This window comes from Nerophis ophidion, linkage group LG21, assembly GCF_033978795.1.
Source record: "Nerophis ophidion isolate RoL-2023_Sa linkage group LG21, RoL_Noph_v1.0, whole genome shotgun sequence".
NCBI lineage: Eukaryota > Metazoa > Chordata > Actinopteri > Syngnathiformes > Syngnathidae > Nerophis > Nerophis ophidion.
In genome coordinates this window covers 33,830,609-33,856,562 of record NC_084631.1, presented here as the reverse complement: position 1 = coordinate 33,856,562, position 25,954 = coordinate 33,830,609, and the positions used below count along the sequence as shown (strand labels likewise).

The window sequence follows — 25,954 nt, the reverse complement described above, 5'->3', positions numbered from 1 at the left end:
AAGTTTGGGCACCCCTGCTTTAGAGTCTCTTATTTGGCATAGCATCCGAGTCGCTCACGCAGACGCAAATCCAAGCGGTTACGGCGGAAGTCACATTTATTTTATGATGGGGATCCCACATTGATTGGTACTGAGGAGGGGAGGAGGATGGAGATGGAGAGAGAGAGGAAGGGAGGGAGGGAGGGAGATGGAGAGAGAGAGAGAAGGTCTGCAGTCTGATCCTGGCGTCACACACCGAGCAGCGTCGACGCCGTCAGACGCCGCACTCGTCATCCCGCAGCCTGGGAATAAGCAACACTTTGCTCTTGAACGCAACAAGGTCGCATCATCCCCGCTGCCCACGGACCTTCCGCTCGAGAACTTTCACGTCTTTTTTTTTTTTTTTTTTTCAATTGTATTTTTTTATTCCTTCCTTTCTTCTTCTCTCTCTCTCTCTCTCTCTCTCGTTCTCTCTCCCTCTCTCTCGCTGTCTCTCTCCAACGTGGATTACCATCACGCCCGCGCTCATGGTGACTGTCTGGAGACGGAGCGTGTCTTCGGGAGCTGCGCGGGAACTCCAAGGAGGGATGCTCTGCGGGCTTTGACCGTCGTGATTTTGCGTGGAGTATAGACCCCCCCCCCCCCTCACCCCCCATCTACAAAAATACATCTCCCTGGTGCACGCGTGACATGGTTCAGTCCAGCGACGGGATCCGGACTTCCTCCACGCATTGGGATTTTCCGAGCGTCTGACATCCACGATTGCCGAGAAGAAGCTTTTTTTTTTTTTTTTTTTTTTTTTTTCTCCCCCCCCCCTTTCCATCCCTGTCTCCCCGGCCATGGACGCCGTTCGGAGTCGGGACGGGGCCGCCTCTGCACCCGAGAGGAGACCGGAATGTGCGCGCAGTCGGCGGGATGCGGACGGGCTTGGGTTGGCAGCTCTCCCGAGAGGGGGCCGGTGGAGCCGGGTGATGCTGGTGCTCTCCGTGGGTCTGCTGAGCGCCTCGGCGAAGGGTGAGTTACCCCCCACCCCCCTTCCCCACGCCTCCGCACCCCTCCTCCTCCTCCTCATCTCCTCCTTCAGCTGCAGAAGAGCTGGAGTCATGCAAAATGCAGCAGCAGCAGCAGCCTCCCCACGCCGCTGCCTGCATGCAAATCAGCAGGAGCGCGCGTAAAGACGCATGAGCCTTCCCATGCATGCTGCGCCTAAAAGTTGTAATTTCCAGAGCTAACTGTGTTCATATCCATCATCATTACCGTACGTAAAAAGACCAAGTTGTTTAATGTCCGAATATCTGCAAGTGTGGGCTTGAACCCCCACTTTCCCGCCTCTTCGTTCCTCACGCAACAGATCGTGAAGCATAAACCGCTCCTTACTGTGTGCCGACCTTCCATCTCGCTCCCAACTTCTGGAGCGAGATATTCTACCGGTGAAGGCGTGTACTCGCCACCCACCTGATGACCAACACGTGTGTCGTCGAGCGTCCCAGGTTGTTAAGGCGCGCAGTTGCCCCATCCCCCCGTCGAGTGGCACCAGAGCCCCGCGGAGCGACGCCGCAAAAATTAATGATTTAATAAGAAAAATAAAATAAGGTGCGTGAAAGGTGATTTGTCTTCTGGTGATGGCTCCCAAAGGCGCGCGGGTTGAGATGCGTCAAGCGATCCCGAAGGACGCCGTCACTCAATAGGCGGCAATCGAGCCTGGAGAGAAGGCGAAGACGCCGAGGGGTTGGGGGGGCGACATGTCTGCTTGGAGAGCGCGTCAATTTATGCACACCATATATATATAAAGTGGGGCAAAAAAAAGTATTTAGTCGGCCACCGATTGTGCAAGTTCTCCCACTTAAAATGATGACAGGGGTCTGTAATTTTCATCATAGGTACACTTCAACTGTGAGAGACAGAATGTGAAAAGAAAATCCAGGAATTCACATTGTAGGAATTTTAAAGAATTTATTTGTAAATTATGGTGGAAAATAAGTATATGGTGCACCATTCAAAGCTCTCACTGATGGAAGGAGGTTGTGACTCAAAATCTCACAATACTTGGGCCCAATCATTATTTTCTTAACACGGATCATTCATCATGTCCTCTTAGCAGAAAAACAGCCCCAAAGCATGATGTTTCCACCCCCATGCTTCACAGTAGGTATGGTGTTCTTGGGATGCAATTCAGTATTCTTCTTCCTCCAAACAGGACAAGTTGAGTTTATACCAAAATGGATACATGGATGATACAGCAGAGGATTGGGTGAATGTCATGTGGTCACATGAAACCAAAGCAGAACTTGTTGGTATAAACTCAACTCTTCCTGTTTGGAGGAAGAAGAATACTGAGTTGCATCCCAAGAACACCATACCTACTGTGAAGCATGGGGGTGGAAACATCATGCTTTGGGGCTGTTTTTCAGCTAAGGGGACAGGACGATTGATACGTGTTAAGGAAAGAATGAATGGGGCCATGTATCGTGAGATTTTGAGCCAAAACCTCCTTCCATCAGTGAGAGCTTTGAATGGTTGACCAAATACTTATTTTCCGCCAGAATTTACAAATAAATTATCTAAAATTCCTACAATGCGAATTCCTGGATTCCCCCCCCCCCCCTCGCATTCTGTCTCTCACAGTTGAAGTGTACCTATGATGAAAATTACAGACCTCTGTCATCATTTTAAGTGGGAGAACTTGTAAGATCGGTGGCTGACAAAATACTTTTTTGCAAAATTGATTGATTTTGAGCAAAATAGCACAGAATATCTGAACAAAGTAAAAGTAAAGACATAATCGGCCCTTTTTTCCGGAATTGTACAATCAAACATTTGGTGCGTAATAAATGCAATGCTTACAGTATTAACGTGTTTTAGGGCGCAACAAAAGACTGAACTGACTCACCAACACACCATAAATTAAACACTAGGCCCATCTAGCGTCTAGGGACTTAAAAATGTTATCCTGACTTAAAATTGTTATGATGAAATAATACAGCAGTTTGTTTTTTTTAAATGTTGCAATAAAAAAAAAATAGATATTAAAAAATATATATTAATAAATAGTGTGATACTACAAACGATTATGGTTGATACTGGTGCATATGTTCAAGATCATTGATTATTAATTGATTGATTATTTTGAGCAAACTAACTGAACACAAGTAAAACTGACAACATTATTGGCCCTTTTTTACAGAATTGTAAAATCTAACATTTGGTGCGTAATAAGTGCAATGCTTACAGTATAAACATGTTTTAGGGCGCAACTAAAGACTGAACTGACTCGTCAACACACCATAAATTAAACACTAGGGCCATCTAGCGTCTAGGGACTTACAACTGTTATCCAGACTTAAATATGTTATGATAAAATAATACAGCAGTTAAATTTTTTAAATGTTGCAATAAAGAAAAAAAAATATGGATATTAGAAAATAGATATAAATTAATAGTGTGATACTACAAACAATTAGGGTTGATTCTGGTGCCTATGTTGAAGATCATTGATTATTAATTGATTGATTATTTTTAGCAAACTAACTGAACACAAGTAAAACTGACAACAATATTGGCCCTTTTTTACAGACTTGTACAATCGAACATTTGGTGCGTAATAAGTGCAATGCTTACAGTATTGACATGTTTTAGGTCGCAACAAAAGGCTGAACTGACTAGCCAACACACCATAAACTAAACACTAGGGCCATTTAGCATCTAGGGACTTAAAACTTTGATTGAGACTAATAAATGTTATAATAAAATAATACAGTTATTAAAATTATTTTTAGATGTAGCAATAAAAAATTTAAAATAAAAACATTTATTTAAAAAAAATACAGTAACTATTAAGTGTGTGATATTACAAATGATTAGGGCTGATACTGTTGCACAAGTTCAAGATAATTGATTATTAATTGATTGATTATTTTGAGCAAAATAACTGAAGACAAGTAAAACTGACAGCATCATTGGCCCTTTTTTCCGTAATTGTACATTTGGTGCGTAATAAGTGCAATGCTTACAGTATTTACGTGTTTTAGGGCGCAACAAAAAACTGAACTGACTAGCCAACACACCATTAATTAAACACTAGGGAATTAAAACTTTGATCGAGACTCAGAAATGTTATAATGAATAATACTTTTTAGATGTTGCAATTAAAAAAAAACAAAAAAAAAACTTAGTGTGATACTACAAACAATTTGGACTGATACTGGTGCATATGTTCACGATCATTGATTAATAATTGATGATTCAGCAAAAGAGTGCAAAATAACTGTACACAAGTAAAAGAGACTACATAATTGTCCCTTTTCTGCTAATTTGTTAACAAAAAAAGGACAAACATTTTTTATTTTTTTTTTGTAAATCAACGTTGTATTGACCATATATTGATACTGTCCTTGGTATCATTGCTATCGATATATGTCTCTCTCAATCTGCCCACCTCTTGTCGGTTTTTAATGTTTTCTGGTATCCTCCTGGAGTGTAGTGTAGCATCTTCCTTGCCCTCGAGTCCTCCAGTGATAATAGTACTTGCAAGGAATGTAGTTTATTAGGTCATTGTTTTAGAAGCTGTCTTGAAAACATGGATTATGGCGATATAACGATGCCGTTAATAAGCCGGGTCCTGTGCGAGAGACTTTTGGTTACTTTCGGCTACCTTGGCCAGCGACTACCTTTCAGCACCACGGACAGCTCCTTGAGGCTGACACAGAAGCCAGGCGCTCTATGGAAATGTGCTGTTGGGCCAATTGTTGTGCAGGCGTAATTAGACACGGTCCCACTCCGATACGATCTGATCAGGACGATGCGTCCGGGTTCCACACCAAATTAGGCAAATCCGGGCCGTTTCATGGAGACTTTACTGATATGGGATCGTTTCACCACGCAACGAGCGAGAGCGGAGATGAAAGTGTCCATTTTTGCTCATTAGGGCGATTGGAGAAAGTGATATCGCCACTTAGTATCAGCAAAATGTCATGCCATGAAGACATTGAAGTATTATTTTCTATGAAAAAAAATAAAACAACAAGTAATGTATTGCCTTGTAAATACCTCAAACTCTGCCAGGTGTTTTAAAAGTTTCAGGCTGTGCTGCTTTAACACCACATTCACCGCTAATATTCATACTTACCAACCCTCCCGATTTTCCCGGGAGACTCCCGAATTTCAGTGCCCTTGTTGAAAATCACCAGGGGCAACCATTCTCCCGGATTTCTCTCGATTTCCACCCAAACAACATCATTGGGGACGTGTCTTAAAGGCACTGCATTCAACGTCCTCTACAAGCTGTTGTCCCTTCCGCTCTTTCTCCATACAAACATTGTGCCGGTCCGGTCACATACTATATGCGGAATTTACACACAAACAAGGCATACTTGCTCAACCGCCATACAGGTCACACTGAGGGTGGCCGTATAAACAACTTTAACACTGTTACAAATATGCGCCACACTGTGAACCCACACCTAACCAGAATGACAACCACATTTAGGGAGAACATCCGCACCGTAACACAACATAAACACAACAGAACAAATACCCAGAACCCCTTGCAGCAATAACTCTTCCGGGATGCTACAATATACAACACCCCCCGCTACCACCAAACCCCGCCAAGTTAATGTTGATATTTACATCAGAAAGCTGCAAATAGGAAAGAGGCATTCAATTTTTTTTTATTTAAATTGTATTTAATATACCATTGATATTTTTAAATTATTATTATTATTTATATTTGAAAATTGATTTTGCATGTCACTATAAAGTTATACAAGCCTTGCTCGTTCAATATTCAATGCAAAACGTGTTTGGGTCCCTATTAAAAAGTTAATTTGTTCAACCTTGGCCAGCGGTTTTGTTCAGTTTAAAATTTTGGCCCACTCTGTATTTGAGTTTGACACCCCTGCTCTAACTTAAAAAGAAAGATAATTACAATACAATTATTGAACTTTTTTTCCCTCATTGCAACTTAATCAGGGTTTTTTTTTTTTTTACCAGACATGCATTTATTATCCTTTGATTAGTCAAACTAACTGACTACAATCTTAAACTGCAACTTGTTTTGCTGGTTCTATTCTTTTGTTTCCATTTCCTCTCCAGTGCTCTTATTTCCTTATTTCCACTTCCTGTTGGGCTCTCACCCTCACAGCTTTACCTTGGCTGGGTGCGCTCGTTCCTCACCTGTTCTTGGTTTTCTTCGTCGGTCAGGCCTCTCTGGTCATGGGTGAATCTTTTTTTTTTCTTTTTGTAAGTGTTTCGGACTCACCTGTGGTCTACTGCTTCAACTTCGCTGCTGCAACACCTTTTCCCCCCTCCCACAATGAAATATGCAATAATTCACATGCACGTTGCCTACCGTCCTTGCGTCCCTGGGTCTATTATTCTAATAGCTACCGCCCACCAGCAGAGAGGGATACTAAATGTTACTTCCAATATTAGTTTGCAAACAAGAAAAGTTGTTTATTTGGAGACTTTATCAACAAGGTGAAAATGTGCACCTATTATTGTTTTGTTCAACACCTGCAACCTGCCTGGGTTACTTTTTGCCTCATTCCTCGCTTAAAGCAAGAGCGAAGAATGCACTATTGACCCGAATCTAAAAGATATGGATGATACAGTATTATTTGATCTCCTAAATGCTTCAGTCACACGCAGGATTCTCACAGGTATGAGGTGAAAATACAGCTGGCTTAATTATTTGACGTAGTCTTAATGATTGACGGTGGCACACTGACTACAGCCGTTCTTCTCAATGAGGAGAAAAAACATTTTAATAGACTATTTGTCTATAAAATGTACACCTCTGCATAACATTGTATCTTTATTCAGGTTTAAAAAAAAAAAAGACAAACAGAATTAATTTACAACACCGAACAACTTTATTAACATTGTTGTCCATCCATCCATCCATTTTCTACCGCTTATTCCCTTTTGGGGTGGTGGGGGGCGCCGGCGCCTATCTCAGGCTACTTTTCAGCGGAAGGCGGGGTACACCCTGGACAAGTCGCCACCTCATCGCAGTAACATTGTTGTCTTATTCCTAAACAGAAAAGTGTTAAAATGCATCAATTTGCCTGGGATAATAAAAAACTATATATATATATATATATATATATATATATATATATACATATATATATATATATATATAGGTATATATTTAAACGACAAACATTTTTTTGAACGCCTCGAGTCATTTCAAACTGAAATTTAATAAACTGAATATATAATGATGAATTCAAATTGATTAGCAAAAATAGCTCAGGAGACATTGTTGTCCATCCATCCATCCATTTTCTACCGCTTATTCCCTTTTGGGGTTGTGGGGGGCGCCGTCGCCTATCTCAGCTACAATCGGGCGGAAGGCGGGGTACACCCTGGACAAGTCGCCACCTCATCGCAGTAAAATTGTTGTCTTATTCCTAAACAGAAAAGTGTTAAAATGCATCAATTTGCCTGGGATAATAAAAAACTATATATATATATATATATATATATATATATATATATATATATATATATATATATATATATATATATATATATATATATATATATTTATATTTAAACGACAAACATTTTTTGAACGCCTCGAGTCATTTCTAACTGAAATTAAATAAACTCAATAAATAATGATGAATTCAAATTGATTAGTAAAAGTAGCCCAGGAGACACTTTCACCAGCAAAACATAAAAATAAAACAATTATTTTTTTGTTCTGTTTCTATTAATTAAATTGAGGACATCAGGAAAAACGATGACCGGGCGGATTCCAGGGCTCGTGACGGCGAATGGGTGAGAAGAGAGCATTTCTACGGGAAGTTTGGAACGTCTACTTTTTATTTGACACAGCATGATCAATAATCACTAAACCCAATAGAAAAGTGATGTTCAAACTCGTAAATTTTTTTTTTTTTTTTGCAAATAATAATTAACTTAGAATTTCATGGCTGGAACAAGTGCCGAAGTAGTTGGGAAAGGGCATGTTCACCACTGTGTTACATCACCTTTTCTTTTAACAACACTCAATAAACGTTTGGGAACTGAGGAAACTAATTGTTGAAGCTTTGAAAGTGGAATTATTTCCCATTCTTGTTTTATGTAGAGCTTCAGTCGTTCAACAGTCCGGGGTCTCCGCTGTCGTATTTTACGCTTCATAATGCGCCACACATTTTCGATGGGAGACAGGTCTGGACTGCAGGCGGGCCAGGAAAATACCTGCACTCTTTTTTTACGAAGCCACGCTGTTGTAACACGTGCTGAATGTGGCTTGGCATTGTCTTGCTGAAAAAAGCAGGGGCGTCCATGAAAAAGACGGCAGCATATGTTGTCCCAAAACCTTTATGTACCTTTCAGAACTAATGGTGCCTTCACAGATGTGTAAGTTACCCATGCCATGGGCACTAATGCACCCCCATACCATCACAGATGCTGGCTTTTGAACTTTGCGTCGTTAACAGTCTGGATGGTTCGCCTTCCCTTTGGTCTGGATGACACAATGTCGAATATTTCCAAAAATAATTTGAAATTTGGACTCGTCAGACCACAGAACACTTTTCCACTTTGCATCAGTATTTCTTAGATGATCTCAGGCCCAGAGAAGCCGGCGGCGTTTCTGGATGTTGTTGATATATGTCTTTCGCTTTGCGTAGTAGAGCTTTAACTTGCGCTTAAAGATGTAGCGACAAACTGTATTTAGTGACAGTGGTTTTCTGAAGTTTTTCTGAGCCTTTGTGGTGATATCCTTTAGAGATTGATGTCGTTTTTTGATACAGTGCCGCCTGAGGGATGAAAGGTCACGGTCAATTAATGTTGGTTTCCGGCCATGCCGCTTACGTGGAGTGATTTATCCAGATTCTCTGAACCTTTTGATGATATCATGGAGCGTAGATGTTGAAATCCCTAAATTTCTTGCATTTGCACTTTGAGAAACGTTGTTCTTAAACTGTTTGACTGTTTTTATAGCCAATCATGGCACCCACCTGTTCCCAATTAGCCTGCACACCTGTGGGATGTTCCAAATAAGTGTTTGATGAGCATTCCTCAACTTTATCAGTATTTATTGCCACCTTTCCCAACTTCTTTGTCACATGTTGCTGGCATCAAATTCCAAAGTTAATGACCATTTGCCAAAAAAAAAAAAAGTTTATCAGTTTGAACATCAAATATGTTGTCTTTGTAGCATATTCAACTAAATATGGGTTGAAAAGGGTTTGCAAATCATTGTATTCCGTTTATATTTACATCCAACTCAATTTCCCAACTCATATGGAAACTGGGTTTGTAAAAAGAGTCTTAAACCAACAGAATATAACGCCACAAAACGTGATCACAAAGACATGACAGTATCGGATCGATACCAAAACTTGTGGTATCATCCAAAACTAATGTCAAGTATCCAAAAAACAGAAGCATAAGTGATTATTGCATTTTAACAGAATTGTAAATATAACATATTAAAAGAGAAAATAAGCAGATATTAACAGTAAATGAACAAGTTGATTAATAATATTTTTTTTTACAGTTTGTCCTTCATACTGTGTACAAAATCATAGGTGTATAAATGACACAATTTGTTACTGCATACGTCAGCAGACTAATTAGGAGCCTTTTTTTTGTTTACTTACTACTAAATGACAAGTTGTCTAGTATATTCACTATTTTATTTAAGGTCTAAATTGCAATAATACACGTTTCATGTACTATAGATGCGCGGTTTGCGGTCTCAACCGCGGAGTCCGCGGATAAACCGCGGGTCGGCCGGTTGACATGATGAAAAAATTGATTTTAATTAGATTCGGGCGGGTGGCGGTTGAACCATACGGAAATATTTGATATACATGGTTCTGGGATCGGTATCCTTTGCCATTCAAAGAGCCATTTTAGACCCGTGTCATAAAGCGAACAAGACACTAAGTGACGCTATTATTCTCTTGAATGACTGCCGGTAGTCACCCAGATAATAAGTATTAGGGCGTGCTATGAAGCCATCAACTTAGTCACCTTCTACAACATGTTCGATCTGCTTGTCAGTCCAGCATCATGTTGTGTGTGACTTCCGCAGACACACACACACGACTGCAAGGCATACTGGCATATCACTAATGGTTGTGATATAAACAATTGTGATATAAACAATTTTAACACACTTACTAATATGCGCCACGCTGTGAACCCACACCAATTAAGAACGACAAACACATTTCGGCAGAACATCCTCACAGTAACACAACATAAACGCAACACAACAAATACCCATAATCCTTTGTATTCATGACACTTCCTGACTATTTTATACACCCCGCTAGCAGCAAACCCCGCCACCGTGCGTCGGTAAGGTGGGTGGGGTTGGGGGCGCGGGCGTGTAAAATATAATCAGGGGTTCTCACGGATACAAAGGATTATGGGTATTTGTTGTGTTGCGTTTATGTTGTGTTACTGGGGGGATGTTCTCCCGAAATGTGTTTGTCAATCTTGTTGGGTGTGGCTTCATATTAGTAAGTGTTAAAGTTGTTTATATCACAACCATCAGTGTACTTCTTTATCACCCAGTATGCCTTTCAATCTTGAACGTGTGATTGCGGAAGCTGCACACAACATGATGCCGGACCATCAACTGGTTCGTACATGTTGTTGAAGGCGTCTAAGGCAATGGCTTCACTGTAATCAGGATGAAAACTATCGGATAATCGCGGGAACGTTAGCGGCTCCAATTGTCTTCATTACTCTGTGAAACAGGTTTAAATAGTTATGTGAGGGGTAAAGGCGGACAACCTCTGATGTATCTTGGCGGGCGGGTACGGTCCTGACAAAATGTTGGTTCGGGTGGAAGGCGGGTGGATGACGATTTTGTTGATGCGGTTGCGGATGGTATAATTGCCTGTCCGCGCATCTCTATATGTACCCTAAGTTCTTTTTATTCAATAATGCCATTTTTTCGCGGTGCCCTTTATTTAGAAAAAAACAGACATTTGGTGTGGGGATACTCCAAATAAGTGTGATTGCCGGGGTCGGTGGTGATGCAGCATCCTTCCCGCGAGGTCACTCCACGGCTCAAGTGTTGACAAGCAGCTCATTTGCTGGTGCAAAAGAGCCTCCGAGTGTGTCCTCAAACGTTATCTTTTTTTTTTGCCATCCCTGTTTCCACCTGCTGATGGGTCGCCCCTCTTCCTCTTGCCTCCTCCTCCTCGTCACCCGTCTCCAGATGGCCTGAGCTCTGTCGCCGCGCTTTGTCACACTAATCTCCGCCACAACGGTGACTCACACACACACACACACACACACACACACACACACTTACTAATTCATGCACGCTCGCGCACTCTCCCCCGAAAATATTCCTAAATGCAGTCGTTGGCGAGCGTGCGCAGCCTCATTGACTTTTACTTGCACAAAACGCAGCAAAAAAAATAAAAAATCCCCCCCAGTCCCAAAGTGGGATGTGCACTAAACAATGGTGTTTGACTTTCATGGCTTTCGCAGTAACATCAGGGTATTTTTTTTATTATTTTTTTTTTATTAAATATTATGCACGGAACGCTCACACGCCCGGAACTCTCTCTGTCTGGAGGCTCCGGTTGTAAAGCCCGTTGATGGGAGACAAAGTGAATAAAAGCTTCGACTTGCAATGCGGTTTTAAGTGCGGCATTAAGTCGGCACGCATGAGGCACTCTGGGCGAGTAATCACACATTCGCCGACGCCTGCGCCTGTGACCCGCCTGGTTCCGTCCAGAGGCGTTAAATTGCCGGGTCGCATGCGGCGTTTGTTCTGGCCATGCAGTTTGCGTGTGGCGTTAAAGGGGAACATTATCACAATTTCAAAAGGGTTAAAAAACAGTAAAAATCAGTTCCCAGTGGCTTGTTGTATTTTTTGAAGTTTTTTTCAAAATTTTACCGGTCTCGGAATATCCCTAAAAACAGCTTTAAAGTGCTTGATTTTCGCTATTTGCGATGCGACTATCCATTTCCCTGTGACGTCATACAGTGCTGCCAATGTAAACAAACAATGAGAATACCACAGCAAGATATAGCGACATTAGCTCGGATTCAAACTCGGATTTCAGCGATTTAAGCGATTCAACAGATTACGCATGTATTGAAACAGATGGTTGGAGTATGAAAGTATTGAAGAAGAAACTGAAGCTATTGAGCGAATAGCTATTGACGCTATTCATAGCCATAGCATGGCCAAATAGCTGCGTTAGCATCGCCGGTAAAATGTGCGGACCAAACGATCAGGACTTTCGCATCTTTTGACACTGGAGCAACTTAAATCCGTCGATTGGTAAGTGTTTTTTTCGCATTAAATGTGGGTGGAAGGAAATGTAATATAGTTGCAAATGCATCTGCAGGTTATCCATACATCTCTGTGCCATGTCTGCTTTAGCACCACCGGTAAATAGCATGTTAGCATCGATTAGCTGGCAGTCAACATCAAAAAAATTCACCTTTGTGATTTTGTTGACTATCGTTGCAAATGCATCTGCAGGTTATCCATACATCTCTGTGCCATGTCTGTCTTAGCATCGCTGGTCAAATATGGAGACACTCGGGCACATTCAATGGGGGTCTGGCGGCAGACACTTTCACATCTTCGGGCCAGTGGTGCAACTTGAATCCCTCCCTGTTAGTGTTGTTACACCCTCCGACAACACACCGACGAGGCATGATGTCTCCAAGGTTCCAAAAAATAGTCAAAAAAACGGAAAATAACAGAGATGAGACCCGGTTGTAATGTGTTGAAAATGAAAATGGTGGGTGTGTTACCTCGGCGACGTCACATTCTGACGTCATCGCCTCCAGCCCGATAAACAGAAAGGCGTTTAATTTGCCAAAATTCACCCATTTAGAGTTCAGAAATCGGTTAAAAAAATAGATGGTCTTTTTCCCGCAACATCAAGGTATATATTGACGCTTACATAGGTCTGGTGATAATGTTGGAACATTGTAAGCGTCAATATATACCTTGATGTTGCGGAAAAAAGACAATTTATTTTTTTAACCGATTTCTGAACTCTAAATGGGTGAATTTTAGCAAATTAAACGCCTTTCTACTATCAATCAGTCAATCAATCAAAGTTTATTTATGTAGCCCTAAATCACAAATGTCTCAAAGGACTGTACAAACCATTACGACTACGACATCCTCGGAAGAACCCACATAAGGGCAAGGAAAACTCACACCCAGTGGGACGCCAGTGACAATTCTGACTGAGAAACCTTGGAGAGGTCCTTAGATGTGGGCAACCCCCCCACCCCCCTCTAGGGGACCGAAAGCAATGGATGTCGAGCGGGTCTAACATGATACTGTGAAAGTTCAATCCATAGTGGCTCCAACACAGCCGCGAGAGTTCAGTTCAAAGCGGATCCAAGACAGCAGCGAGAGTCCCGTCCACAGGAAACCATCCCAAGCGGAGGCGGATCAGCAGCGTAGAGATGTCCCCAACTGATACACAGGCGAGCGGTCCATCCTGGGTCTCGACTCTGGACAGCCAGTACTTCATCCATGGTCATCGGACCGGACCCCCTCCAGATTGGGGGGAGGGGGCATAGGAGAAAAAAGAAAAGATGCGGCAGATCAACTGGTCTAAAAAGGAGGTCTATTTAAAAGCTAGAGTATACAGATTAGTTTTAAGGTGAGACTTAAATGCTTCTACTGAGGTAGCATCTCGAACTGTTACCGGGAGGGTATTCCAGAGTACTGGAGCCCGAACGGGAAAACGCTCTATAGTCCGCAGACTTTTTTTGGGCTTTAGGAATCACTAATAAGCCGGAGTCTTTTGAACGCAGATTTTCTTGCCGGGACGTATTATATTATTCGCTCTCGGGGTCAAATGTGGGTGGAGGGCAAGGCTGGATGCAAATATAGCTACAAATGTACATACCGCTAGCCTAAATAGCATGTTAGCATCGATTAGCATGCCGTGCTAATCGATGCACACTCCAAGTAAGTCAACTTGAATCAGTCCTTGATCGTGTTGTTACACCCTGCGACAACACACCGAGGAGGCATGATGTCTCCAAGGTATGGAAAAGAGTCGAAAAAACGGAAAATAACAGAGCTGATTTGACTTGTGTGTGTAATGTGTTTGAGAAAAATCAGCCCTGTTATTTTCCGTTTTTTCGACTGTTTTCCGTACCTTGGAGTAGGGCTGGGCGATATGTCGATATATACGATATATCGCGGGTTTGTCTCTGTGCGATATACAAAATGACTATCGTAATATTCGAATATACGTTCACACGCGGGACTTTTAGCTGCCGGCATACACTTCAGGCTCTCCTCGCTCTTTCCTGTCTCTCCTTCTCGCAGACAAGCCGGCTTACATACGTCACATACACACCCTCGCAGGGCAGAGAGGTAATAAAAAAAAAAAAAAAAAGGCAGAGGGGTAGCGGCGTGGCTAACGTTAGCTGCTAACGTTGCCGTACGAGAGAAAGATGGTGGGGATCTGGCAACAAATGAAGGAAGACTTAATTCCCAATAACAACAGCAGGGTTTTCATCGTCTGGCAGTGGTTCGGCTTCAGGTGGGAATATGTCGAACAGACAACCGTACTTTGCTATAAAAAGTAGCATTACTGCTATTATGTAGCATCGTTTGTAAAGTCACTCGCTAGAGAATGAAGAGAATTTCATAACCTTAGTAACATACCACATAGTGAAGGACGAATACTTTTTGATTTCCTATTATGCAGCTCATTTTTATTTGACACTTAAAATGTCTCTGACAGGCTTGCAATTTATGTTTTGGAAATGACTTGAATGTTAGTGCCATTGCTTCATAAGTTAATAGAATACACTTTGGTTCAATTGACCTAGTTGTGATTTCCCTCTCTGCATGAAAGTTTAAAAGTATTATATATTAATGCAGTATGAAGAAGAATGTTTTAATGTAGACCCATAGAATCGTCATACTGCTGTGATTATAAGAATCAAGTGTTCATTCAAGGCCAAGGCAAAATATCGTAATATATATCGTATATCGCGATATGGCCTAAAAATATTGCGATATTAAAACAAGGCAATATCGCCCAGCCCTACCTTGGAGACATCATGCCTCGTCGGTGTGTTGTCAGAGGGTGTAACAACATGATCAGGGACGGATTCAAGTTGAGTTCCGTGGACTGTGCATCGATTAGCACGGCATGCTAATCGATGCTAACATGCTATTCAGGCTAGCTGTATGTACATATTGCATCGTTATGCCTCATTTGTAGCTATATTTGCATCCAGCCTTTCCCTCCAACCACATTTAATGCCAAACAAACACTCACCAATCGACAGATTCAAGTTGCACCCAGTGTCTAACGATCCGAAAGTCCCTCGTCTGCACATTTTACCGGCCATGCTACAACAGACATGGCACAGAGATGTATGGGTACCCTGCGACACTCAAAGCAGATGCATTTCCAACGATGAAGTCAACAAAATCACAAAGGTGAGTTGTGTTGATGTTATTGACTTATGTGCTAATCAGACATATTTGGTCGGGGCATGACTGCCAGCTAATTGATGATAACATGCTATTTAGGCTAGCTGTATGTACTTTTGTAGCTATATTTGCATCCAGCCATTCCCTCCACCCACATTTAATGCCAAACAAACACTTACCAATCGACAGATTCAAGTTGCACCAGTGTCAAAAGATCCGAAAGTCCCTCGTCTGCACATTTTACCGGCCATGCTACAACAGACATGGCACAGAGATGTATGGGTACCCTGCGACACTCAAAGCAGATGCATTTCCAACGATAAAGTCAACAAAATCACAATGGTGAGTTGTTTTGATGTTATTGACCTATGTGCTAAACAGACATATTTGGTCGCGGCATGACTGCCAGCTAATCAATGCTAACATGCTATTTAGGCTAGCTGTATGTACATTTGTAGCTATATTTGCATCCAGCCTTTCACTCCACCCATATTTAATGCCAAACAAACACTTACCAATCGACAGATTTAAGTTGCTCCTGCACATTTTACCGGCGATGCTATGACAGATATGGCACGGAGATGTATGGATACCCTATGATCGCCGTATAGCTTCAATAGCTATTCACTCAATAGCTTCAGTTTCTTCTTCAATTTCGTTTTCGCTATCTGCCTCCATACTCTAACCATCCGTTTCAATACATGCGTAATCTGTTGAATCGCTTAAACCGCTGAAATCCGAGTCTGAATCCGAGCTAATGTCGCTATACCCGCCATGTTGGCATCACTAAATGACGTCACAGGAAAATGGACGATGGATTTAAAGATAGCGAAAATCAGGCACTTTAAAGCCTTTTTTCGGGATATTCCATGATGGGTAAAATTTTGAAAAAAACTTCGAAAAATAAAATAAGCCACTGGGAACTGATTTTTATTAGTTTTAACCCTTCTGAAATTGTGATAATGTTCCCCTTTAATGATCCCAAGCCTACATCTCAAGGTTTGTACACTATACCGTTTTATAATAAAATAGTTTATACAAACTTCCAAAATGTACAGTACTCCTTATTTATTTGAGTTTTTCTATCACTCCAGTGTCTACATTGACTATGTATATTCTGAATATTCTATATATTTAACTATTTCAATTAGACATGCACAATATTTGTTTTTGTAGATTACTTCCTGCAAAAATGTTTCAGTTCAACTCAGAATGTATTAACATTGTCTGAAATGTATTTAATTTCCTCATTTTGCACGTGGCAGAACATATTTTAGTGCCTAACATTAGTCAAGTACCTTTTTGCCTTTTTTTAAACCCGACTCTTGTCCTAAAATGGATTCAAAGGCCATTTTATCCTACAAAAAAAAAATAGCCAGTGCCTTAAAAGTGCATATGTATGTGTTTATTCATAAACAAAATATACATCTATATATTTTTTAATTTTTTTAAATTCTGTAAATTCAGAAAGGTTTTTTTTTTTTTTTTAATAAATTTTAAATTTGGAAAAAAAAAATGCCACATTATAGTAATAAGGTTTTCCAGTATACAGAAGTGCTTTTCAAAGAAAAATAAATATCTATACATAATTTTTTGGGGCATTTTTAATCAAAGGGTCAACTAATTTTGGAAAACAATAAATAAAATGTTATATACACTAGATTATTTTCATTTGTAATAGTTTATACATACTTCCAATCTATACAGTACTCGTTATTTATTATTTTTGTTTTAATGATCCCAAGCCTGCATCTCATTGTGTAACATGAGAAAGTTTGTACACTATTCTATTTTCATTTATAATAATTTATACAAACTTCCAAAATTTACAGTACTTGTGATTTAATTTAGTTTTTCTATCATTCCATTTTATGCATTGACTATGTTTATTGTAAATATTCTATATATTTAACTATTTCAATTAGGCATGCACAATATTTTTTTTCTAGATAACTTCCTGCATAAATGGTTCAGTTCAACTCAGAATGTATTAACATTGTCTGAAATGTATTTTTTTCCTATTGTTGCAAGTGGCAGAACAGATTTTATTGCGAAGCATTAGTCAAATACTTTTTTTTATTTTTTTTATACCGCTCATGGTCCTAAAATTGGTTTAAAGGCCTCTTTAATCCCTAAAAAACGCATCAGGTAATTTTAGAAAACAATACATAACATGTTATGTACACTATATTATTTTTATCTATAATAGTTTATACAAACTTCCAAAATTTACAGTACTCGTTATTTTTGTTTTACTTTTCTATCACTCAATTTTCTGCATTGATTTTGTATATTCTAAATTTTCTATATATTTGACTATTTCAATTAGGCATGCACAATATTTGTTTTTCTAGATGTTTTCCTGCAAAAATAGTTGAGTGCAACTTAGAATATATTATTGTCTAAAATGTAATTTTTCCTCTTTTTGCATGTGGCAGAACATCTTTTAGTGCACACCATTAGTCAAATACTTTGTTCCCATTTTTTTTTTTATCCCGCTCCTCATCCTAAAATGGGTTTAAAGGCCATTATACTTTACAAAAGAGAAAAGCAAATGGCTTAAAATTACATATTTATTCATGAACAAAATACAAGTCTACTCCTACTTTTTTTTTCTTTCTTTCTATAAATTTAGAAAGTATAATATTATTCATATACATATTAGGTTTTTAAAAAATATCAAATAAATATATTTACGTCATTGAGTATTTTTAATCAAAAGGTCAGCTAACTTTGGAAAACAATACATAACATGTTATGAAAACTATATTATTTTAATTTATAATAGTTTATTCAAACTTCCAAAATGTACAGTACACATTAATAATTGTTGTTTTGTGCAGCTTGAGAAGGTTTATGCGCTATACTATTTTTATTTGTAATAGTTTAAAAAATCTTAAAACATTTACAGTATTGTTGATTATTTTTTGCTTAAAAATACATATTTATTCATAAACAAAATACATGTCTACTTTTTTTCTTTCTAAACATTTAGAAACTTTATGGATATTATTCCATCCCTATTTTAGGTGACTGATAAGGTTTGACGTGTTGAACCTCAATGTTTTTTGGGGATTTATGGATAAAACGTTAAATGTCCCGAAATTTACCGTGGACCCCTGATTTCAATATAGTCAAATTATTAAGGTTTGACTGATTCCTGCTGATAACGTATTGGACCAATAACAGTATCAAAACACAAGGCTCTGATATTGGTATCGTATCGTAAAAGACACATTCATACCGAGATGCCGATATTATTTTGATCTATTATTGTGTAAGTGTAGTTTGTGCTCACCTTTTTTTGTGGAGGGTCCTTTGTCGGCTTTTAAAACAGTGCTAATGTGTTTTAGGTGACTGACAAGGTATGATGTGTTGAAGCCCGATGTTTTTTTGATGTTTGCCGACTATTACAAATAAAATGTCTTCCCCCGAAACAACGATCGACGCCATGTTTAATACCTCAAGGGATGTTTACCACCTGTGATACGGGAGAAAAGGGGCACTTGATATGCTCACCCTAACCACTATATTTGGAGTGTTTTTGTTATTGAATTTATGGGTGAAACGTCAAAATTCCCAATATTTATCGTGGACCCCTAATTTCAGTATAGTCGATGGTCACATAACTAATTAATGATTAATTTCACCTTTTTTAATACACAACAAAATGATAAGTTTGTATGATTCCTGCTGATATTCTATCGGACCAATATCCCCATCAAATCACAAGGCCCCCGTTATTGGTATCGTATCATAAGTGACCGATTTATACCGAGACGCCGATATTATTTCGATCTATTATTGTGTAAGTGTAGTTTGTGCACACCTTTTTTGTGGCAGCTCCTTTGTCGGCTTTTAAAACAGTGCTAATGTGTTTTAGGTGACTGACAAGGTTTGATGTGTTGAAGCCCGATGTTTTTCTGATGTTTGCTGACAATTAAAATGTCTTCCCCCGAAACAGCGACCGAGCCCCACGCGATCGCCGCCACGTTTGTTAGCTCAGGGTACATTTACCACCCGCGATACGGGAGAAAAGAAGCGCTTGATTTGCTCACCCTAACCATCATCGTTGGAGTGTTTTAGTTATTGGATTTATGGGTGAAACGTCAAAATTCACAATATTTATCGTGGACCCATAATTTCAGTATAATAGATGATCACATAACTAATGAATGATTAATTTAACCTTTTTTAACACACAACAAAATTATAAGTTTGTATAATTCCTGCTGATACCCTATTGGACCAATAACCGTATCAAAACACAAAGCCCCCGTTATTGGTATCGTATCATAAGTGACCGATTTACACCGACACGCCGATATAATTTTGATCTATTTTTGTGTAAGTGTAGTTTGTGCACACCTTTCTTTGTGGCAGCTCCTTTGTCGGCTTTTAAAACAGTGCTAATGTGTTTTAGGTGACTGACAAGGTATGATGTGTTGAAGCCCGATGTTTTTTTGATGTTTGCCGACTATTACAAATAAAATGTATTCCCCCAAACAACGATCGACGCCATGTTTAATGCCTTAGGGGATGTTTACCACCTGGGATACGGGAGAAAAGGGGCACTTGATTTGCTCACCCTAACCATCATCATTGGAGTGTTTTTGTTATTGGATTTATGGGTGAAACGACAAAATTCCCAATATTTATCGTGGACCCCTAATTTCAGTATAGTTGATGATCACATAACTAATTAATGATTAATTTCACCTTTTTTAACACACCACAACATGATAATGGTTTGTATGATTCCTGCTGATATTGTTTTGGACCAATATCTGCATCAAAACACAAGGCTCTGATATTGGTATCTTATCATATGTGACCAATTTATACCGAGAAGCCGATATTATTTCGATCTATTATTGTGTAAGTGTAGTTTGTGCACACCTATCTTTGTGGCAGCTCCTATGTCGGCTTTTAAAACAGTGCTAATGTGTTTTAGGTGACTGACAAGGTTTGATGTGTTGAAGCCCGACGTTTTTCTGATGTTTGCTGACTATTAAAATGTCTTCCCCCGGAACAGCGACCGACCCCCACGCGATCGACGCCACTTTTCTTAGCTCAGCGGACGTTTACCACTTTTGATACGGGAGAAAAGGAGCGCTTGATTTGCTCACCCTAACCATTATCATTGTAGCGTTTTTGTTATTAGATTAATGGGTGTACAGTCACAATTCCCGATATTTATCATGAACCCTTTGGCTCGGTGGTCACATACAGTAACTGATTCATGCCGATTGTTATCAACCCCTGACGCACGCTCGCGATGCGGATCGAAAGGTGAAAGAGTTCCGCGCTAAGTCGAACCGATGCTGATTGATGGTGTGCGTCTCTGGGTGATGGATGGAATAGTCCTACTGGTACACTGGTGACCTTTCTGATGGCAGCTCCCTCCGGGTTTAATATACACCAGTTGGAGGCGATCCCAATGTCCCTGCTTGTCCTCGGCCCGGAGCTTAGGTACGCCACGCCCGGAAAAAAAGTGCGATGTAGCACCTCCGCACGTTGACTTGGGTTCTGGTGGAGGGCAGAGACGAGGCTTTTCCCCAAAGGGAGAGCTTTGTTCAGCCCCAAGTTAAGTCAGGGTTGGTGATAGAAACGTATTCCACATGCGAACTGTGATTTTGCAAGGATTTAACCAAAGGAACTATTTTCCCTGACTTTCCCGCCCTAAGTAGGTTCAATCAGGGTGAGACCGAGAAAGGCGAACGCTAGCCATCAAGGTGAAAGAAACTTAAAGGGGAACATTATCACAATTTCAAGAGGGTTAAAAACAATAAAAATCAGTTCCCAGTGGCCTGTTGTATCTTTTGAAGTTTTTTCCAAAATTTTACCGGTCCCGGAATATCCCTAAAAAAAACCTTTAAAGTGCTTGATTTTCGCTATTTGCGATGTGACTATCCATTTCCCTGTGACGTCATGCAGTGCTGCCAATGTAAACAAACAACGGCGAATACCACAGCAAGATATAGTGACATTAGCTCGGATTCAGACTCGGATTTCAGCGGTTTAAGCGATTCAACAAATTACGGATGGTTGGAGTATGAAAGTATTGAAGAAGAAACTGAAGCTATTGACGCTATTCATAGCCATAGCATGGCTGAATAGCTGCGTTAGCATCGCCGGTAAAATGTGCGGACCAAACGATCAGGACTTTCGCATCTCTTGACACTGGAGCAACTTAAATCCGTCGATTGCTAAGTGTTTTTTTCGCATTAAATGTGGGTGGAAGGAAACGTAATATAGTTGCAAATGCATCTGCAGGTTATCCATACATCTCTGTGCCATGTCTGCTTTAGCACCGCCAGTAAATAGCATGTTAGCATCGATTAGCGTAGCATGTTAGCATCGATTAGCTGGCAGTCACGCCGCGACCAAATATGTCTGATTAGCACATAAGTCAACAACAAAACTCACCTTTGTGATTTCGTTGACTTTATAGTTGCAAATGAATATGCAGGTTATCCATACATCTCTGTGCCATGTCTGCTTTAGCACTGCCGGTAAATAGCATGTTAGCATCGGTTAGCGTAGAATGTTACCATCGATTAGCTGGCAGTCACGCTGCGACCAAATATGTCTGATTAGCACATAAGTCAACATCAACAAAACTTAGCTTTGTGATTTTGTTGACTTTATCGTTGCAAATGCATCTGCAGGTTATCCATACATCTCTGTGCCATGTCTGTCTTAGCATCGCCGGTCAAATGTGGAGACACTCTGGTACATTCAATGGGGGTCTGGCGGCAGATTTCTTGCCAGTGGTGCAACTTGAATCCCTACCTGTTAGTGTTGTTACACCCTCCGACAAGTGAAGTGAATTATATTTATATAGCGCTTTTTCTCTAGTGACTCAAAGCGCTTTACATAGTGAAACCTAATATCTAAGTTACATTCAAACCAGTGTGGGTGGCACTGGGAGCAGGTGGGTAAAGTGTCTTGCCCAAGGACACAATGGCAGTGACTAGGATGCCGGAAGCGGGAATCGAACCTGCAACCCTCAAGTTGCTGGCACGGCCGCTCTACCAACCGAGCTAAACCTCCCTGGTTTACTATGACAAGTTTAGTATGCAGTTCCGGGCCCCTGTCACCCGACCAACACAGGGTCCACGCTCCCCCTCGCACTTCTTCTGCCTGTAGCCGCTAAGACCCTAATAACAGCGTGGACCAGCGTCCGGGAAACCAAAGTCTTTGGTTTCCGGGGGTAGTATGGTTGCAAAGCTGAAACTTAAAGGAATCTAACACACCGACGAGGCATGATGTCTCCAAGGTTCCAAAAAATAGTCGAAAAAACGGAAAATAACAGAGCTGAGACCCAATGTTTGCAATGTGTTGAAAATGAAAATGGCGGCTGTATTACCTCGGAGACGTCACGTTCTGACGTCATCACCTCATGAGCGATAAACAGAAAGGCGTTTAATTCGCCAAAATTCACCCATTTAGAGTTCGGAAATCGGTTGAAAAAATATATGGTCTTTTTTCTGCACCATCAAGGTATATATTGAGGCTTACATAGGTCTGGTGATAATGTTCCCCTTTAATGGGGAACTGCACATTTTTCTGTTTAATTTTGCCAATTTTTCCCAATCATTATGCGAGATACCATATTTCCTTGAATTGTCGCCGGGGCGCTAATCAATTTAAAACCTCTTCTCACTCCGGCGTTTACCAAAGGCATGCGGTAAATTTAGGCCTGTGCTTATAAATTTGAGTGTGATGTAAGGATACCATCATGAAAAGCACATTTAATTAAAAAAAAACGTTATTATGGTCTTACCTTTACTTATAATGAAGTCCATGCGCAGCTTCTTCTGATCAAAAGCATCGATAACATGTTTATACAAGTCTTCCTTATCTTTCTTCAGTTTTAAAAGTCTCTCTGTCTCGATGGAGATCTTCCTTTATTACCTCCTGCTTCGATTGAAAGTCCAGTTTAGAAAACTGTTTTATTTTAGATATGTAATCCTCCATGTTAAAAGTGCAAGCGAGAGGAAAAAATAAACGATCGCTGCTCACTCTTGCTGCTTGTTGTCACTTCTTCTGCAGCCCAGTAGTCGCAAGAAAGATGACTAGCGCCCTCTACCACCAGGAGGCGGGAGTCATTTTATGACTCATATTTGACACACGCAGCTACGGTATATTAAAAAAACATAGCTGCTTACGGTTCTTTTTAGCATATTCAATAGTTTGGACCTTAAATACTACTGAATAGCTCTTAATCTTCTTCCTTTTATGCGATTTCAAATTATTGAAATCAGCCTCCTCCATTTTGAAAATGATGACAGGTGAAGTGTCACTCGTGACGTGACGAGTTTGACCCTGCGGAAATTCTAGACATGCGCTAATAAATATAATATTTTGCGAAACGAGTTTGACCAGGCAGTAATTCTAAGCAGGCGCATTCTTTATACCCGGCGGCAATTCAAGGAAATCCGGTAAGCACACTTTTTTTTTTTTTGTAATGCATTGTAACTTGTAATTAAATGGAAGCAAATGTCACCCTACTCCGCCTATGAATAAATGTCAGAACATAATGTCATGGCTGTCTTGAGTTTCAAATAATTTCTACAACTCTTATTTATATGATTGGAGCACATACTTGTTGCTCACAAAAAAAAACTGAAGTTTGGTTCTTTTATGAATTTATTATGGGTCTACTGAAAATGTGACAAAAGGTATACAAACAGCAAAGTTAATATTTGCTTACATGTCCCTTGGCAAGTTTCACTACAATAAGGTGCTTTTGGTAGCCATTTTTGACCACTCCTTTTGACAAAATTGGTGCACTTCAGATAAATGTGTTGGTTTTCTGACCTGGACTTGTTTCTTCAGCATTGTCCACACGTTTAGGGCCGGACTTTGGGAAGGCCATTCCAACACCTTAATTCTAGTCTGATTTAGCCGATCCTTTACCACTTTTGACGTGTGTTTGGGGTAGAGATGTCCGATAATGGCTTTTTTGCCGATATTCCGATATTGTCCAACTCTTAAAGGGGAACATTATCACAATTTCAAAAGGGTTAAAAACACTAAAAATCAGTTCCCAGTGGCTTGTTTTATTTTTCAAGTTTTTTTCAAAATTTTACACCCCCCGGAATATCCCTAAAAAAAGCTTTACATTTCTCGATTTTCCCTATTTGCGGTGCGACTGTCCATTTCCCACAGGGCTGCCAATACAAACAACATGGCGGTTACCACAGCAAGATATAGCGACATTAGCTCGCATTCAGACTCAGATTTCAGCGGCTTAAGCGATTCAACAGATCACGCATGTATTGAAACAGATGGTCGGAGTATGGAGGCAGATTGCGAAAACGAAATTGATGAAGAAATTGAAGCTATCGAGCGAATAGCTATTGACGCTATTCAGCCATAGCATGGGTATACATAATGAAGTGGCCCATAGCATGGCTGCCTTATTAGCATCGCCGGTAAAATGTGCGGACCAAACGATCAGGACTTTCGCATCTTGTGACACTGGAGCAACTTAAATCCGTCGATTGGTAAGTGTTTGTTTCGCATTAAATGTGGGTATCTAGTTTCAAATGTACATACAGCTAGCGTAAATAGCATGTTAGCATCGATTAGCGTAGCATGTTAGCATGGATTAGCTGGCAGTCATGCTGCGACCAAATATGTCTGATTAGCACATAAGTCAACAACATCAACAAAACTCACCTTTGTGATTTCGTTGATTTAATCGTTGCAAATGCATCTGCAGGTTATCCATACATCTCTGTGCCATGTCTGTCTTAGCATCGCCGGTAAAATGTGCAGACACTCTGGCAAATTCAATGGGGGTCTGGCGGCAGATTTCTTGCCAGTGGTGCAACTTGAATCCCTCCCTGTTAGTGTTGTTACACCCTCCGACAACACACCGACGAGGCATGATGTCTCCAATGTTCCAAAAAATAGTCGAAAAAACGGAAAATAACAGAGCTGAGACCCGGTGTTTGTAATGTGAAAATGAAAATGGCGGGTGTGTTACCTTGGTGACGTCACGTTCTGACGTCATCGCTAAAAGAGCGATAAACAGAAAGGCGTTTAATTTGCCAAAATTCACCCATTTAGAGTTCGGAAATCGGTTCAAAAAATACATGGTCTTTTTTTCTGCACCATCAAGGTATATATCGACGCTTGCATAGGTTTGGTGATAATGTTCCCCTTTAATTACCGATATCAACCGATACTGATATATACTGTGGTGGAATTAACACATTTTTATGCCTCATTTTCTTGTGATGCCCTGCTGGATGCATTAAACAATGGAACAAGGTTTTCCAAAATAAATCAACTCAGGTTATGGAAAAGAAACGCCAACATGGCACTGCTATATTTATTATTGAAGTCCCAAAGTGCATTATTTTTTTTAACTTGCCTCAAAACAGCAGCTTGGAATTTAGGACCTGCTCTCCCTGAGAGAGCATGAGGAGGTTGAGGTGGGCAGGGTTGAGGTAGCAGGGGGTGTATACTGTAGCTTCTCTGAAGAGTTAGTACCACTTTTGAGGTGTGTTTGGGGTCATTGTCCTGTTGGAA

The 25,954-nt window shown here is 40.3% G+C and overlaps 1 protein-coding gene across 1 annotated transcript in view; it reads left to right on the top strand.

The window, feature by feature from the left end:
- Positions 1 to 876: 876 nt before the first annotated feature.
- Positions 877 to 25,954, top strand: part of csmd2 (CUB and Sushi multiple domains 2) — an 819,059-nt gene continuing 793,981 nt past the window's right edge. The window contains exon 1 of the mRNA XM_061882497.1: positions 877 to 993. Coding sequence (XP_061738481.1) covers positions 951 to 993 — 43 coding nt within the window. The 5' untranslated portion in view covers positions 877 to 950. The remainder of the gene's footprint in view (positions 994 to 25,954) is intronic.